At 42.2% G+C, this 18,512-nt stretch overlaps 1 protein-coding gene and 1 long non-coding RNA gene across 2 annotated transcripts in view; one reads left to right on the top strand and one right to left on the bottom strand.

Annotated features, from left to right (window-relative positions):
• The window catches only part of OTUD4 (OTU deubiquitinase 4), a 42,901-nt gene that overhangs the window by 5,588 nt on the left and 18,801 nt on the right, over positions 1-18,512 (bottom strand). Inside the window, exons 8-20 of the mRNA XM_027956254.3 lie at positions 18,139-18,196; positions 17,777-17,894; positions 17,617-17,681; positions 14,145-14,239; positions 12,992-13,092; positions 12,703-12,889; positions 7,399-7,561; positions 5,331-5,454; positions 4,973-5,028; positions 4,185-4,265; positions 3,176-3,314; positions 2,357-2,617; positions 1,078-1,118 (exon numbers count right to left, since the gene is read on the bottom strand). Of these exons, the coding sequence (XP_027812055.2) occupies positions 1,078-1,118; positions 2,357-2,617; positions 3,176-3,314; positions 4,185-4,265; positions 4,973-5,028; positions 5,331-5,454; positions 7,399-7,561; positions 12,703-12,889; positions 12,992-13,092; positions 14,145-14,239; positions 17,617-17,681; positions 17,777-17,894; positions 18,139-18,196 (1,489 nt within the window). The remainder of the gene's footprint in view (positions 1-1,077; positions 1,119-2,356; positions 2,618-3,175; positions 3,315-4,184; positions 4,266-4,972; positions 5,029-5,330; positions 5,455-7,398; positions 7,562-12,702; positions 12,890-12,991; positions 13,093-14,144; positions 14,240-17,616; positions 17,682-17,776; positions 17,895-18,138; positions 18,197-18,512) is intronic.
• On the top strand, positions 5,448-12,110 carry LOC114108785 (uncharacterized). The gene is made up of 2 exons (XR_003585506.3): positions 5,448-6,133; positions 8,179-12,110. It is a non-coding gene; the product is annotated as an uncharacterized LOC114108785 (long non-coding RNA).

The raw sequence follows: 18,512 nt of genomic DNA, 5'->3' as shown, positions 1-18,512 counted from the left end.
GCTAAGTTGCTAAGTCACGCCAGTCATGTCCGACTCTGTGCGACCCCGCAGACGGCAGCCCATCAGGCTCCCGTCCCTGGGACCCTCCAGGCAAGAACACTGGAGTGGGCTGCCATTTCCTTCTCCAGTGCACGAAAGTGAAAAGTGAAAGTGAAGTCGCTCAGTCATGTCCAACTCTTTGCGACCCCATGGACTACAGCCCACCAGGCTCCTCCGTCCATGGGATTTTCCAGGCAAGAGTACTGGACTGGGTTGCCACTGCCCTCTCCAGACCTCTAGTCAAGTAAGGCTAAATAATGAAATGAAATATTCCAAATTGTTGCCCCGCAAAAAGTTCAGCCCAAACAACAAAACAAAGAAAAATTTACCAGATTACTGGCTAATCAATCAATTAGCTGTACAGCCAACATTAACTAGAGAAATATAAACTAGGCAATGAATGTAGCAGATGAAGAAATTGATCAAGTCTGTTTTTATGAACTGTCTGTAGGCCATGGTAGCACTTGATGTTCTAACCGTCCAGAACCCACAGAAACGAATCCAGACAGGAGACAACACAGCGCTGACAAGAACAGAGCTCTCCAGCTCTTTCTGAGACGAGCCACCTCCAGGCTGGTCACCTCCGGCAGGAACCTCTGCTCTGCCAGGGAGCCCTGCCTTCCACGGCTGGCTTCCTCTCAGCCTTTCAACAACTGAGTCAGGGAAGAAGAGCCCCACCCCGTTCCATAAACGCCAACAGGCAGGCTCCAACACACTCCAGAATTCGCCCAGGGCCCAAAGTGCAGACCTCTCACCTAACTCAAGAAGCACTTCCGCTAGGCTGGTTCCCAAACACACCACAGGGTTAAATCACTGTCAATTACAAGGAAAAGCAGGCAATTGGTGGAGCCTCAATCACCACAAAAAACAAACTGTAAGGCATTAAAAATGCTAGTTCTTAAAATAATAAGATTAAGTAAGCCTTAGGTTATTGACCAACAGGTTAGAATTAGTAATTTAAAACAGTATTAAAAAAAAAGGTTTATTTTTTAAGTTATTTTAACTTAAAATAACTTTAAAATAATAAAATGTAAATACCTTTACACCAAGATTGAAGAAGAATCGAAGAATGTTCTTATCTGAAAATAAGTAACATCAACACTAAAATTATACATTCACAAAAAGCTTTTTCTCATTATCCTCAAATGATACATAGTTCTAAGGACAATTTTGCCTACTTGAACTGTTTTCTCTCACCTGTAATACAAAACATGGATTAAAAATTATAACCAAAACCAGGCTCCATTACTATAGGGTGATTCCGGGTTCAACACACTTTTTCTACTCTAACATGCAAGTCCCAACATGGCTTAAACTGAGATTTTTCGTGTCCGACTCTCTGCGACCCCATGGACTGTAGCCTATCAGGCTCCTCCATCCATGGGATTTTCTAGGCAAGAGTGCTGGAGTGGATTGCCATTTCCTTCTCCAGGGGAATCTTCCTGAGCCAGGAATCGAACCCGGGTCTCCCGCATTGAAGGCAGACACTTTGCCGTCTGAGCCACCAGGGAAGCCCTGACTAAAAGCAAATCTGTACAAAGAAAACCCACATGTTCACTGCATTTTTTTTTTTCAACTTCTCTGTGGGGTTTAAAACATGAAATAAAAATGTTGGGGGATAAGAGTAAAAATCAACATAAAACTCATCAACTAGATTAGTAGCATAAGAGTAGCTCGGGTATTCATTTAACATTAGCCAGTTACCCACAGACTCAAACATCAAACCGCTAATAAAATTATCTACAACTATCCAGGTAAAGAGCAGTCACTGCATTACTCTTTCAGTTTTGCTGATAGGAAAGTTCACAAACACAAACTAAAATCTCTTTAGAAAACAGGACAAATTTAAAAGGAATTCCTTTAAAATATACATACATATACATATATACATGATTGCATGCAGCACTATAATGACAGCTATTATGTGTTATACTCGTTTCTTATAATCGTTTCATGGACATGAAAAGAGTAGTTCCAAACACCAAACCACTGATATGAAAAACAGTAATGTTTAGTTGTCTGGTTAGTAACACTATTAAGACTTAATTCAAAATACATTCAGGCTTTTTGCAAACATGATGGGGGATGCTGCAGTTACTAGACGTATAAAAACATATCCCATCATAGAGAAGCTGAAACAAGAGTGGGTGATAGACAGACAGCCGCACCTCTGCTGTCCTCCCCAAGCAAGTCTTCCCCAAGCAAGTCCTCCAGCTTACTCAGCAACCTGACCTCTGCCCTCTACCTACAGTTCTCACTGAACTCACAGCAGTATTTCGTAAATAAAGTTAACCTGAACTTGGGAGGAGGCACTCACCTTTAGGCAGGTCCTCCCCTGTGTGACACAGTGAGTAAGGTGGTGCGATGGCTCGATCTCCCTTTTCGTTACAAGGAAACCCAGGATACAGTGGGTCCTGGTAAAGGCTCAATGTCTGAGGCAAAGGCATCAAGGGCTGGTTCACGGCCTGTATTGACACAGGAACTGGAGAGGGTGTCAAATGAGCTTGGGACACAGCAGAATCAGGTCCGGTAGTCAGAGTCTGTGTCACTGACAAGACAGGAATTTGGGCAGGGACACCTACAAAAGAAAGGGAAAGGAATCAAAAGCTATGAAGAGGTAAAAGATAATTCTCCTTTGCAAATAAAAGGTAATGTTAGGCTAAAAGGAAAGGAATGCTGTATCATTACACAGCTGGGAAAACAGCATGCGCTTAAGCAATCTAAAGAAGTACTTATGTCAACCAAGCACCCTCCCGGCCATGCAGGAGGAAATGAGGCCAAAAAACCAGCTCTGAGCCAGTAACAGCTCTTACAGACACATGTAAGACACACAGCCTGTGTCTTGTGGGGCCATAAAGAGCTGAAGGGGTTGGAGCGGACTGAAAACAACACTGCCAGCGCCGGGCAACCAGAGCTCACAGGCCTTGCTCCCAAGACCATTGAGGGCGGTTCTTCAATGAGCACCACGTGAACCCAGCCCTCCACCACGGGAAACAGAGCAGTATGGAGGATCACAGAAAGTTCTGAGGCTCCGTGCACCTGATCCCGCTCTGAGGTCAAGCTCACACTCAAGAATGTCAAGATTTGGAGGACTTTTGCTGCTTGGTTCCATCAACTTTTAAAATTTTTATCTAACCTGTTGGTCCAAACGTTGTAGGTTCGCTCGGCCAGGCGGGCACAGTGGCTGGTAAGGAAGGCACCGCAGGAGTTAGATGTACCTCTGGAGAAACTAGAAGGGGAGCTGGATTTGACAGAGACACATGTTCTGCTGGCTTCTTCAAGAAGAAGGGGTGCAAAAAGACAAGAGTTCATTGTGCTTAACACTAATTCATCCACCGAATGCATCATGAGTTGCCTGCCTCTTACACACCTGCAGTTTCTACATAAATGGTCTTTCTTCTGGTCTTCGAAATGAAAGAAAAATTACAGGAGCTAAAAATTCCATACTAACAAATTTGATCCAGTGATTGCCCACCAAAAGTCACAGAACTCACCAGTGGGGTTAAAAACAAACTATAAAGCAACTTGAACCAAATGCTTTAAGGCAAAGAAGCAAAGTCATGGAAATCACCCTGAAATTCATGAGTCTAGAACAGCTCCTCACACAAAGAGCAAACATAAAATCATACGTTTTCTACCCGACACAAAGGATGTTAACTGAAAGACAAAGGACAAAAACTTTCTCTACTCCTGTATTAGACCAAGAACCAAACCAATCTGTTAGAACTCAGGTTCTTCCGTCGTTAAATCTGTAAGCTGGCAGTACTGCCCTTTAGACATATGTCCTTTCTAATCTCTTCAATCATTACATTCCTTCCCTTCTATGAAATGATTGGTAAGCATACAGAGATGTCTCTTTAAGTTCTGAAAGAAAACAAATTTCCCTTCAAGAATCTTATTTTCAAGCCAGCTCATCACAAAGACAACATAATGTACCCAGATAAACACTTATTCAAATTCAATTCAGAAGAATGGTTTCTATGTCCAGGAAACATTCCACTGAGACCATTCCAAACTAACCAAGAACAGAATTAGAGAAAAATTGTAATTGCATTCCAAATTATGATCTATTAATAAGTTCTCTCATTTCCTATTAATTTCTGTTTTTAAATAGCATTCAGTGTCAAATGCAACAATGTACTTACTTGCTCTGTAGGAGGTGGGCACTCTAATTTCTTTGTTTTTGATGGTGATGAAATTCTTGCACACTTATCATTGCTAATATTCTTTGGAAGCAAAAAAAAACAAAAACGGGGGGTTATGTTCTATTTCAAACACCCATATTCTGGGATAACTGTGCTAGCTTTATAGCTCACCCATCTGCACCTGACTGACTCCTCTAACAACTGAGCATTTTTTTCAATTGTATCTGGTCTTCAACAGGTAGGTAATTTTGCCTGCATGTCTTTATCACATCAAATTATATGGCAGTTTCTACCAGGAGCATGGTTCCATAATAGCATTTTTCCCTTAAAAATCTGTAACACCATGGAGTAATGGAAAGTAAAGGTCATCATAATGTACCCTAGATGAAATGGTTATAATTTGTGAGTGCATCAGTTTTCCTCAAGCACTGTAACTTTCTCCCAAATTTTTTTTCTGCTTTTCTACTTCCATAATACTTTGTTGCAGCTTCCCTGATGGCTCTAGTAGAAAATCTGCTTGTTGATGTCGAACCCAGGGGGTTCCACCCCTGGGTTTGGAAGATCCCCCAGAGAAGGAAACGGCAACCCACTCCAGTATTCTTGCCTGGGAAATCCCATAGACGGAGGAGCCTGGTGGGCTACAGTCCATGGGGTCACAAAAGAGTTAGACACGACTTAGTGACTAAACACCACTTGTTATAAAATGATGAAATCATCTCCATCTTTTTCTGCACTACCACAGTGTTAAGGGAGAAGAAAAAGACGTAATCAGTATTTAAAACATTTACCTCCAGTGTGCCTGGCTCAGGTTTTTTATCCAAGGAAATATGTCCATGGACAGAGTCTATAACAGATCAAGATTAAAAAAAAGACAGCATCAGCCACTAGTCAGGTGTGAAGACAGAACAACAAAGCATGAAGGCAGAGAAAGCTGGAAATTCCATGTTAACCATGATCAGTCAGCGAATAATAGTTTTCACAATTACACACCATGCTTTACTTGGCCTGAGTCAAGGCTTCTCTGCAAGAGTGAGATGTGACAGTACATTGCTCAATCATTAAAAAGTGAGCATTCTTTTCCCCATGCCTGACTTTAGGCCAGAAACAGATCTCCAGCATCTGCTTTCAAATGATGGAATAACATACCTTTATCTTTCCGTTCTTCAGTGTCCATTCTCCGCCTGCTTCCTTTTCGATCGCTTCCATGGGATGATTTTCTCTGGACGCCTGGGTTGCTACTCTGAGAAGCTGACTGGCTGACTAATGAACTCTTAAACAAAACCCAACATTTTGTGTTAAAAGATTTACTCACAAGTATATGAACAGAAGTCTTTTAATTAATCTTACTGTTCACACATCTGACTAAAAATCTCTTGTATCTATAAACTTCCCAGAGTACAAAAAAAATACAATCTAGGGTTCCTATTAAATACTCTACAGTAACTGGCTTATTAATAAGCCAAAGGATGAGGCAGTCAGACTCTTGGCCTAGTAGTTAAGACTTCATATGCCCACATTTCAAGAAGCCACTGTGACCAAACCTGTACTATGCAACTTGTATTTCCAGTCTCTGTATGAAAAATAGCACCCTTCACACCAACCTTCAAAAGCAGCCACTGCAGAGCCACAGTCCTTTGGGGAAGTGGGGGAGGCCCCAAGGGCAAGGGGCAGATACAGTCACTAGGACTCTTCCCACTAAAATACCGCTGTCAGCAAACCCCTCCAAGCCCCGCATGAGCTCCAGCTTCTATCTGGTGAAGCACAGGGGCTAGAATAAGTCTGGCTTTTCAGCTCGATTACCACTGAAGGCCTCTGCTCTCCTGGATCTGTGAGGAAACGCTACACACAGCTGAGAAGAGATCTCAGCCAAGGTGGCAGGTGTTTTCTAGAAGACAAACCTGAGTCACTATCAAGTCCAAGACAGGATCAAAAAAGCCTGTTTAAACACAGTGAGTATGAAAACCTCATTTTAACAATCAAAACATTTCAGCCATCTATTCCCACATTATAGTAGTTCTCACCATTCACTAACTGAAAAAAAGACAAAAAGCTGTGAGTAGAAGCTTGAAAGATCAGTAGTTTTGTATTATCTAAATATTATGGGAAAATAACATATCACAGAGATAAACTACACTCAGAGTAGAGACCATGCCTGATTCACATATGAATTTGGGCACGTCTTCCAACGATTCCTAAACACCAATCCCTGTGCCAGCCTGAACTATACTACTCCAGGTGAGCTGGTTTCAGCTCGGCCTCTCCACCTGTTTAAGAATTCCACAGAGGCCAGAAAACAATGCGTGGAGATTTAATGTTTTATATTGATGTAAATATACATACCAACATATAATATACATACACATATACACATACATATATATACTATAAGGTAGCTTCTGCAACATTCCATTTTGCTTGTTTATTCCACTGTTAAGAAAGTGTTCAACCACAGCTCAGGTGCCTCACAGGTGCTCACAGCTGCGTCACAAGTCACTTAGTGCCACTCACCATTACACCAGACCACAGGCTCAGGGAGCCCAGTGCCCCCACACTCAAGCTGCTACCCTGCCCCTGTGTGCCAATGACCTTCCTCACACAGCATTACTGTTTTCCCTTCTGACTCAAAAGAATTAAGACTTCTTAATTCTCAAAAGAATTAAGACACTTAAAGGCAGAGAACGTTTGTCTCTTGTCTCATCAAGAAGTCACAGCTCAGCATCTGACACAGGAAGCAAGGGCGAAGCCACAGGGCTGCACCCACCACCATCTCTAGCACTGACCGCTCCGAATCACAGCGCTCATTTGCATGTACCAGATTTTTCTTAATAGGTCCTGGATATGTTTAATAAGGAACACTGAAAAGAATGTCCCAATTTTACAGAAGTATCCTGTTAACTAAATCGTACACCTCCACTGCTTAGGGTAAGTCACTGGCTTTGGCTAGCAAAAACAAACAAGCTTCAGTTCAAAACAAAATACTCAACTTGAAGTTAGATAAACAATCAACTCGCCTCAACTCTGCCACCAACTAGAAATGTCTTTAGACCTCATTTGCCTCATGAAGATGAAAAGGAGGGGCAGCTACGTCATCCCCAAGGTAACCTTCAGTGTAAAAATGATTCATCTCCCATTAGAAACTATGGTTGAGTACAAAAACTGGATTAAGGAGAGACTTCTGAAGGGTAACTTTTCCAATTCCTTTTTATATACATACAGAAAGGGCTGGGAAAGCCTGTTCATCTCTGTTCTGAATCTCATAGAGTAAGCGAGACTCTTCTATGGCTTGCTTCTCTCTGCGCTCTTCTGGAGAGAGGCCGAAATAGTTAGGTTCTCGAGTCGTGGCATCAAAATCCTCAGTTCTCTCACGATCAGGTTTTCTGTCAAATAAGACATTCTTGGATGAAAAAAAGACAATGTACTGTGTACCTAAAATAATCTAAAATAACATTTTTAGCAATACAAATATTTGCTATCTTAGCTACACTGTCACATTACAGAACTTTTAGCTGCCCGAGTAATAAATGCTTAGCAAAAGGAAGCACCTCAATTCTTAGGGTTTCAGAGTCAAGATGACAAACTCACAATGCAGGAAAAGAAAAATATAACTCGCTTCCAAACGATACATATGATCAGATTTTTCTTCTCACTGGAGCGTAAATACAAGCATTGTATCTTTTCTTTAGGCCATATTCAATATTTTCATAAGACTTCTCTTTCAAAGGAAAGGGAAAGTTACTAGTTTAGGCCTCAAAAGCATTCTAATTTTCTGTTCTAAGTAAAGGACAATGTTAAAAGAAACACCAGGACCACCTTCCTGCTTTTTAATGACACTATCAAGAGAAGATGAAAGCTGGTGGGGGGGGGGGGGCGGAAATGCACAAGGCGAGATACTAACTGCACTGCTATCCTTTCAACATAACTTTGGTCAGAGGAGACAAGAGTTCATGAATAGTCGAGTAGCCCATAACGTGACCCTAACATTTCACTATTACAGGCAATATGAGTACTGCTTCCTCCATGTCTGACGGTTTCACAACAGTGGGAAACGACAATCCAAAGCCTACAAGAAAACGTGTGAAGAGATACCATCTCCCTCAAAAGACTGGGAAGGACACAACTGACAGCATCTGATCCTTCTCCTCTGAAGGAAAGAACGGCCATGTCCTGCCCTCAGTCCCACTGAAAACCACAGCCTAACGCCAATGGGGCGGATGTCAACCCCAGAGCCTTAGGGGAAAACAAGAGGGGAGCATCTTAGACCGCTCCTTCTCAAACCCCTGTGGTGAAAGACTCCTAAGACAACTCAGCAACAGCCAGGAGTCTCTGCACAATCAACCACTGTGCACGCCTCCTCACCCGAAGGCGCCAGCCCACCCCGCCCATCAGCCACAGAGCACCAAACCCGCCCTGCCTGGGCCGAGCTGGAGGGGCCTATCCAGCCTGGCAAGCCGATCACTCTCAGCACCTGCGTACTGAAAGCCCACAACGCAATCCCGCTGGTTTCTGTTATACTCTGTTTTCTTCTCAAAAGGAAGAGATAATATCAATAAGAAATTTTAAAAGAGTGAGAGCTCACAAGGTCTCATGTCCAACATCACTGATCTTTTATTCTATAATGAGTGTTCCAAATTACTGTTAAATATTAGAAATAAAGTCAAGATGAATTCTAATGAACATTAAATCAAGTATTTAGCTATAAAATTCTAAATTTTGACCATAATTTTTTAAAATCTTACTTTATTCAATCATCTGCAGTCTCTAAATTTAATACATTAGCAAAATTCATTCTCACACCTACATCCGTGCAGGCTTACTCACTGCAAATACAAGTGGGTCCCTACACCATCAATCACAACGTCAAAAATTCTCCCAAGTTTCACATCTATGCACTATCCACTGCCTTCTGCCATCAAGTGTTTTTATAAACCAAGTAACACATGCCTAAGGTAAACAAGAAAAGGGCAACATCTGTAGGATCACTCAAATTCCTATCAGACCGGACAAACCACTAGAAAACACACTGGATAAAAATTCAGTTTGTGGTAAACAAAAGTGCATTTGAGTCAGCCATTTGGGAGTCTCTGTATTTACTCCTCTTAGGCATTCTGCCTGTAGTGAGGAAGCCTTCAGATGCTGGTGGAGTCTGGTCAGTGTCCACATGTCAGACTTAAGCCACAACTAGGCGATTAAGGGCATCAGTTTCATCTTTGGGGGGAGGTAACCCACCACAGGCCCCTATCGCCCCTTCCCAGCATCCCTGGATATGCCAAGAATGCAAGGCCCTGATTACTCTATAATCAGGTCATTTCTCAGGGCTGTGTATGTACTGACCACCCTTGAGACATGAGGTAATCCTCTCTTATGATTGATTTTTAATCATTTGTTCGCATTAGAATTTCTGGACAATCAGATTATGCATACATACATACTTTTTACACATGCTCAAATATCCCTGCCCTTAGGATACACAAGAATCTGTTAACACTGCCTCTGCAGAAAGAGAAGGAGAAGACTCTTGAGAGTCCCTGCTGCTGCGGCTAAGTCGCTTCAGTCGTGTCCGACTCTGTGCGACTCCATAGACAGCAGTCCACCAGGCTCCCCCATCCCTGGGACCCTCCAGGCAAGAACACTGGAGTGGGTTGCCATTGCCTTCTCCAATGTACGGAAGTGAAAAGTGAAAGTGAAGTCGCTCAGTCGTGTCTGACTCTTTGCAACCCCATGGACTGCAGCCCACCAGGCTCCTCCGTCCATGGGATTCTCCAGGCAAGAGTAATGGAGTGGGTTGCCCCTGCCTTCTCCTTAAGAGTCCCTAGGACAGCAAGATGATCAAACCAGTCCATCCTAAAGGAAATCAACCCTGAATATTCACTGGAAGGACTGATGTTGAAGCTGAAACTCCAATACTCTGGCCAGCTGATTCGAAGAACTGACTCACTAAAAAAGACCCTGATGCTGGGAGAGAGGGAGGACAGGGGGAGCAGGGGACAACAGACGATGAGATGGCTGGATGGCATCACTGGCTCAATGGACATAAGTTTGAGCAAATTCTGGGAGATGGTGAAGGACAGGGGCGCCTTGTCTCTCGGTCCACGAGGTCCCAAAGAGTTGGACACAACTTAGTGACTGAACAACAGCAACTGCAGAAGGAAGCTAGACAGTCTGAATGAACAGGGATGGCAAGGAGAATTATCACAACAAATTTTGGAGTGTTCTGGATTTTGAACGATATCAATTTTCTATCCTAAACAGTCTGTTCAAGTAAAAAGAAAAATGTAATGGATGTGAGGTACTGGTATGAGTTATGAATTGGAACTGTGTCTCCCAAAAAGGTTATGCTCAAGTCCTGCCCCTTGGGGTCTGTGCATGTGACTTTATAAACAAGGTCTCTGCAAGCAAGAGTAATCACATCAAAATGAAGTCACTGTGCAGCAGGGTAGGCCCTAAACCCACTGTAAGCGGTATCCTCCCTAGAAGAGACACCCAGGGAGAACGCATGATGGTGGCGGCAGAGACTTATACCCACAAGCCAAGGAGGGCCCAGGACTGTGGACCACACCAAAAGCAGGAGGCGCCTGCAACAGACTCGCCCCTAGAACCTTCAGAGGGCAGGGCCCCACCACACCTGACTTCAGACTTCCAGCCCCCAATACTGTAACTCACTTCTGTTGTTTTAAGCCTGTCTGGGGTAGCAGAATGCCACAGCCCCAGGAAACCACACAGTACTGGCATCATGCCAGCCTAAGAACCCACAACTCTGTCCTAGAGACGGTACATGAACCATCTTCAATGACAACGTGTTAAGGACTTTCCCAAGAAAGGGGAATGCCCAAAAGCCAAAAATAAAGAAGCTGAAGACCAGAGCTTGGCAAGCACATGAGCCAGTGCTACAGCGGTTCAGGTAACTGGGGAAGTCGACATTGGATGGGGAAGGTATCAGCCACAAGCACCCACAGGAGACACGGACAAGGCTGCAGGACAAGGGTGGCCTCCGCTGCAGACACACTCTCAAACAAAGCCCCTCTGAAGAACAGGAGCTACTCTACAGCTCCATAAGCCACTCGGAGGAAAAGCAGATTAGGGAAAACTCGAAATCAACAACACAGGAAACCATGACCCGGAAGTATATTCAGAAGCACATGCCTGTGCACATTCGGTCAGAATGCTGATCGTGATCACAACAACCTGTTCAGCATTAGACACGTGACCGCAACCGGTCATAACCTACCAGAACAAAGCACGCTGGCCATTTTGGCTGATTTAAGTTCATATATAAAAGAAAACTAACCTTACCCTGCAGGGAACTAGCAGTGTGAGCTGGAATTCAGTATTTAACACATTACAGACTACCAGAAAACTATGCGGTGCCAGGAGATCTGTCTTGGCTAAGATCTAAATCACTGAAAAAAGTTATTCAAAAGTAAAGATGTCTAATTTCTAATCCAATCCTGAGAATATAAAGAAATACTATGTTATTTAAAAAGAAAAAACTTAACGTGATACAGTATTATTAACTATACTACAGATTTTGTTCAAATTTCACAAAATTTTCTGCTAGTGTCCATTATCTGCCTTCATACTTTACTCAAGATTCCACACTGTGTTTAGCTGCACTGAGCAGCTTCAGCTGCATGCAAAAAATTCTGATAAATTCTTTTCTTTTTTTTTCTCCTACAAATATTTTTTAATTTTCCTTCTTTTAGCTTCTTAGACACACCCATCATTTCAAAGTGGACATTGAAGTTTCCGAATACATGGGGTTTTAAAAGTATCATTGAAATTAATTTCTCATTTTGATATTAATTTTTCATTTAAAATGCTTTCTTCTCTGCAATCACCCTCTTGTGTTTTTCAGTCTTTTAGCTTTACTGAGGCTTTCAATGGCTAAATCAAAGATCTCTCTTAGTAAATGTCACATTGCACTTGAAAGTATGTGGTGTTGTTCAGTCACTAAGTCGTGTCCGACTCTGCAACCCCATGAACTGCAGCACACCAGGCTTCCCTGTTCTTCATGGTCTCCCAGAGCTTGCCCAAATTCACGTCCATTGTGTCAATGATGCTTTCCAACCATCTCATTCTCTGAAAATATGTGGGTTATTTTCAAACATCTTTTGATATTGATTTCCAATAGAATTCCACCATGATAAGAGAACAGACTCTGTATGATTTCAATACCTTTAGACCATGAAATTTCTGCACCTCACTGTATGTCCCTAGGTATGTTCCAGCGTCTCCTGGTTTATAATCTATGGTAACTCGAACACAATTTGTATCCTGCTGTTGTATGAAAAATGAAAAAATCAAAATGTCTTAAACTATAAAATCACTTTGATTTGTGTGATGAGAGTAATGAAGAACTGAAATTCTCACATTATTTATCAACAATACTCTTACTATTAAATATTAAGGCTTTAGACAAGTATATGAACAAAAAATTGAAACTTTCTAAATGCATGGAACACAGCAAATAAGAAATGCTGGCTCTCTTGACTTTCAGCTCTCTTGCATTCAGGAAGGTTACCTTACGATCTGTGAGGGTGTTCTGCTGAGACTTTTGTGCTCGCTGGAGGTTTTCTGGGCCTGCGGCGCAGCAGAGTGGCTGGAGGACGCGTGCTGTCTCGCTCCTGAAGGGTGCTGCAGGCGAGGAGGTAGGGCTGACGGGGCTTTCACTGGCTTGCTGGAGTTCTTTGGGCCTCTGTAATCCACGTCTGTGACACGAAGCCAAAAGTCCTTTGTAACCCTCCACCTACTGTCAACAACTCCAAGTGCCATCCCCTCCCCCAAAGGAGGCTAGCTTGCTGAGCTCCTACCAGAATGGAAGCTCTGTCCTGAAGGGGGCTTCTTCATCTTCTTCCCTGACAGTGTGCTCCAGCTTTCTGAGGGAGGCGGCCTGAGGCTCTTCGGTGAGTATCTTTAAAAAGAAGAGAGAGACTTGAAGTAACGAAAGTGCTCTACTGAGACTGTGCACTTAAGTATTCTACATAAATCTTTTATGTTCAATTTACCTGAGAATTTCTAGTCTTAGTTCTTATAGTAAAAACACCCTATCAAGTACAAAGCATTCAGCAATCCACATGTAATTATAATCAAGTGACTAAGGTCAAAAACATATTTTCTAACCTAAAAGAACAGAAGATTGAGAGGTCTTAATCACAGTCTAAGCAAAAGATTAGGTAAGGAAGGAAAGAACACTATTCTGTGAGGTGTGATGACAGCACTGAGGCTAAGGGTGGGGAATGGAGAAGCCTTTACTGTGTTAGAGAGGCACACAGACGCACAGCATCTATGAGAAATGGCGTGACCTTACTTTGAATGGGATTTACTTTCAAATATTCCAATTCTGCTCCTTTCTTCTGCTTTAAGGGGTTAGACAGAAGAGATTAGAAAAGACGGCAAACCTGCTGTTAGCTATGAAGCTAGGGTGACAGTTATCTTGGGGTTTACTTGACAACCCTCCTCAGCTGTGTATGTTTGAAGTTCGCCATGGTAAAGTCTAGGTGGAGCTTACTACCTTTCCCTCAAATAAAGGCTGCAGCAGCTGAAACAAAAGTTGCTCTAAAGTAACACTGGATCGTGGCAAGAATTTCACTCCACCAGATAATCATTTACTGAAAACTACATGCAAGGCAGCAATGAATGAAATCAGAAATGAATACTGCCCCTGTCCTCCAAAGCTTCAGTTACAATAGGTTAATTTTCTAAACTGCCGTAGTGAAGAATGGCACATTTTAAACAGTAAGCAATGAAATAAGTATCTTTTATTTAAAGCACCTTAACACATAAACACTAAATTTGAACTCAAACTATTTTTCTAAGAGATCTAAAAAAGTATATTTCTGTATACACCCGCAACACATTTAACCGAATTCGCAAATACACAGGGACGTTTAGAAATGCTCGTGATTACATCAGGCTAAGTGGAAGAGAAAGTGAATTAACACCTTAGCTGCGAACAGTACGTACTTCTTTCCAAGCTCTGCGACCAAAACTGGCCCATTCTCAGAATGAACCCCTTGAAAGTCTGCATTAGAAAATTTTCCATTGTGATCCAACCTAACCTGTTGAACAAATTCGCAAAGAAAAATCAGTCACCTGATTCGTTTTTAAACTGCCATTTCATTTTCAACTCAAGCGTCGATGAACATACATAGTTAAAAACAAAACTAAGTTCAAAAGAGTACACCATAATGCCTCTAATCTCCCAGACCTGTGTATCTCGTTCCAAAATACTTTCCTTTGCTTACTTTTCCATGTTTTTTCTAAACTGTCAAGGTTCTGAAGGCAGGGCTGTGGCACCATACACACACCAGGATTCCAGGTGCCGCTTTTCTACTCAGCAGCAATATGACCTCAGGCAAGTAACTTATCTGGTGCTTCACTGCGCTCGTGTGCAAGACAGGGCTAATTATAGTGTCTGCATCACAGGCACCACAGAGTCGCAATGAGGCACACAGGATGCATATAAAGGACACCAGCCTGCACACAGCGACCGCTCAACAAAGGCGAGCACCTGCTATGAAAATTATATTATCTTCTCACTTTTCCAGTATTTCAAATGTTGTAATATGTAAATGTGACCTTTTTGCTCCCTAAAAATAGATGCATCGTCTCCTCTCTAAAATACAGTTGGTTATTACACAATGGCACACCAGGACAGGAGAGTCAGCCTTTTACTTTCCTTCTGGCAGAGGGCGCCCCCAACCCCGCTCTAGCAGCCAGATGGACACAGCCTTGCTCAAAGCCATCTCCCGTTATCGGTACCACTAGCCCTCAGCATCCACAGGGGGACAAGGTCCAGAACTCAAGAACACCAGAACTCCTGGATGGGTACTGAAATGGCACAGTACAGTCACCCTCCCCAGCCAGAGGTGGAGGGTCAGCAGCCGCCCATTCCAAGCCCTCAAGCTGACATTTCATTCTTTGGTCACAGCAGGACACTGCTTCCCTCTCCTCAAGAGCTGAACAATAAAAAGGATTTTCTGAAGCTAATTTTTATTTAAAACTGAAACTACATTTACATGCTTACTCAGATATGCAGATGATACCACCCTTATGGCAGAAAGTGAAGAAGAACTGAAAAGAACTAAAACTTGATGAAAGTGAAAGAGTGAAAAAGTTGGCTTAAAGCGCAACATTCAGAAAACTACGGTCATGGCATCTGGTCCCATCACTTCATGGGAAACAGCTGGGGAAACAGTGTCAGACTTTATTTTTTGGGCTCCAAAATCACTGCAATGGTGACTGCAGCCATGAAATTACAGACGCTTACTCCTTGGAAGGAAAGTTATGACCAACCTAGAAGCATATTCAAAAGCAGAGACATTACTTTCTCAACAAAGGTCCTTCTAGTCAAGGCTATGGTTTTTCCAGCAGTCATGTATGGATGTGAGAGTTGGACTGTGAAGAAAAGCTGAGCACTGAAGAATTGATGCTTTTGAACTGTGGTGTTGGAGAAGACTCTTGAGAGTCCCTTGGACTGCAAGGAGATCCAACCAGTCCATCCTAAAGGAAATTAGCCCTGGGTATTCACTGGAAGGACTGACGTTGAAGCTGAAACTCCAATACTTTGGCAACCTGATGAGAAGAGATGACTCATCTGAAAAGACCCTGATGCTGGGAAAGATTGAGGGCAGGAAGAAAAGGGGATTACAGAGGATAAGATGTTGGATGCATCACCAACTCAATGGACATGGGTTTGGGTGAACTCTGGGAGTTAGTGATGGACAGGGAGACCTGGCGTGCCGTGATTCACGGGGTTGCAAAGAGTCAGCGACTGAACTGAGTAAATAAAAGGCACCTTTGAGTCTGAAACTCTGGTGGCTCAGATGGTAAAGAGTCCACCTGCCAATTCAGGAGACCTGGGTTTGATCCCTGGGTCAGAAAGATCCCCTGGAGGAGGAAATGGCAACCCACTCCAGTATTATTGCCTGGGGAATCCCATGGATAGAGGAGCCTGGTGGGCTACAGTCAGTCCATGGGGTTTCAAAGAGTCAGACATAACTAAATGACTAACACTTTCACTTTCACACTTTCCGTAATAAAATTTCAATTAAATTTTATCCAAGTGAAATAGTCAAGTAGTAGAAAAGGAAAATACTCTAAAAAATAAAAAATTAAAACAAGTACCTGCTTTACCTTCTGCTTTACCAAGAACTGAAAGCTCAAATGAAATATGCTCAGTTTAAAATAATGAATAAAACAATTTTAGCGAGAGTATAAACTAAGTACTTTCTCTTCTCCACTGAGGAGGGTGGGGAGGGCGGGCCCTCTTCTCTTTTGTTCTCTGCCAAGTTCCCCAAATCACTATAGCAAAAGATTCCCAGATTCGGTTCTGTGCTTAGAGCACATTTCTGACAACCTTAAAAGAATCACATCTTCTTCCGCTACTTTCAAAACACCCTCGAATCAAAACACTGCTCAAAGTTCTTAAGGTAAAGTCTGTCACTGATACCCAGAAACAATCCTGGTCCCCCAGATACTTTTCACAAACCACTTTAACATGAAGGAATGACTATTTCCTCCACAAGTCAAGAAGAAATGTCTGTCAATGGCGATTTCAAAATAGTTTTTAAAAGGTAACACTTTTTATGAGAACCATTCTTGATGACAATTATCTTCCAAATAACAGTATTTTTGGTGTATGGGGTTTTTTTTGTTTTAGAGTCATATTTTTTCACAGAAGTTTCTCCAGTCTTGGCATTAGTAACACTTTGGACCAGATGATTCCTTGCTATGTGTGTGTTGGGGGTGGGGGGGTGGGGAAGGGGGGGGAGGTGTCCTATGCATTCTAGGATGTCTGGCACCATGCCTGGCCTCTACCCACTAGGTATCAGTAGTACCTTCCCAGGTGTAATGACCAAAAATGTCTGCAGACATTGCTAGAGGGGAGGCAGGGATGCAATATCACTCCATGGAAGAAACGCTGACATAACTCAACTTTCCCCTTTAAGAGTCAGCCGCAGTAAGCCCAGAGCAGCAGCTTATTCAAAGTAAAAGGCAAAACTTCTCTAACTGTTCCCTTTCTTTTTCTCAATCCAACAAAAGAACTACGTGTTGTATCAAAATTTTCCAGGATGACTTTCATAAAACAAACTGACCTGTAGTGTCAAGTCTGAATCAATGTCAGTACATTATCTGCCAGCTATGAAGAAAATATCTAAAAATCTAAAAGGTTACTGCTACGCCTTTGAAGCAAGTACTATCAAAGACTGAACTGCTTTAAAGATCATGGGAAGGGTCTCACAGTTTTAGATATACATGATTTTGGTAACGTATTCAAAAGCTAAATATTTTTAACTATTAAAATGTATACATGATAAAATATATTCTGAAATCTCAAACTAACAACACATCCAAACTTGAGCTGTTTTTTAGTTCCTATTAGAATAAGGAAGATTTCAAGTAAAATCTTTTCTTCCTCTACATAATCACTTACCTGGCATTTATCTCCAACTTCATACTGTAAGCCAGCAGCAATGGAATAATCATGTTTTTGTTGAGCTGTAAAGAATATCAGCATAATATCAAGTTGATGTAATTATTTTCAAGGGCCTCAAAGTAAATTTCTGGAAAATACAGGTTTTTTTTTAACTCACCTTGTTTAGACTTCAGCCAAATTTCATATTCCACATTTCTGTAGACTGCTGGACTGAGCGACTTAAGAACCTTTCTAGACAAAGGGAGGCTAGGAGAGTTTCCACTGCTTTTCGGATGCTAAGTAAACAAAGTCAAGAAGCCCAATCAACCAAGAAATGCTTTTAAAACATGTCTGAGATACGTGTAAGAGAAAAATCAAAAGAATAAAGCTTTAAAAATTAGGAAGTCACCAAAAACATGTTTTACGAGATGATCCTGACTCTATTGGAAATGTACCAGAAAAGAGAAAAAAAATTAAGGCTATAAACTTGTATGCTTTCTTATATTGAAGAGATAGTTAAAAACCATTAAATAAAAATACCTGATCACTTGACAAAGTTTTAAATCCATTCACATCATTAACAGTGGTAGATTTACTCCTGCAAAGGAAGAAATACAGGTATCATTAGGAGTACAAAAACGTTCACACACATTTCACTTACTCTAACCTCACAGAAGAATCTCAGAGTTACAGTCCACGAAGTCGAAACCATATTCCAAGGAGCCCAAGCAAACGGAAGTGTGCACGTGTGTATGTAAGCACAGACAGAGTGCACATGTGCATATGTGTACACACATATAAGGCGAAGTTTCCTTTCCTTTAAGTTTACCAGTTTATTGCTGCCAACCCATCTCCTCCACTCTCCTCAAGCATGCGTGCTCAGCCATACAACCCCCAGGACTGCAGCCCGCCAG

This window comes from Ovis aries, chromosome 17, assembly GCF_016772045.2.
Source record: "Ovis aries strain OAR_USU_Benz2616 breed Rambouillet chromosome 17, ARS-UI_Ramb_v3.0, whole genome shotgun sequence".
Taxonomy (NCBI): domain Eukaryota; kingdom Metazoa; phylum Chordata; class Mammalia; order Artiodactyla; family Bovidae; genus Ovis; species Ovis aries.
The sequence above is the reverse complement of the archived record's forward strand: the minus strand, read 5'-3'. Positions and strand labels throughout refer to the sequence as shown.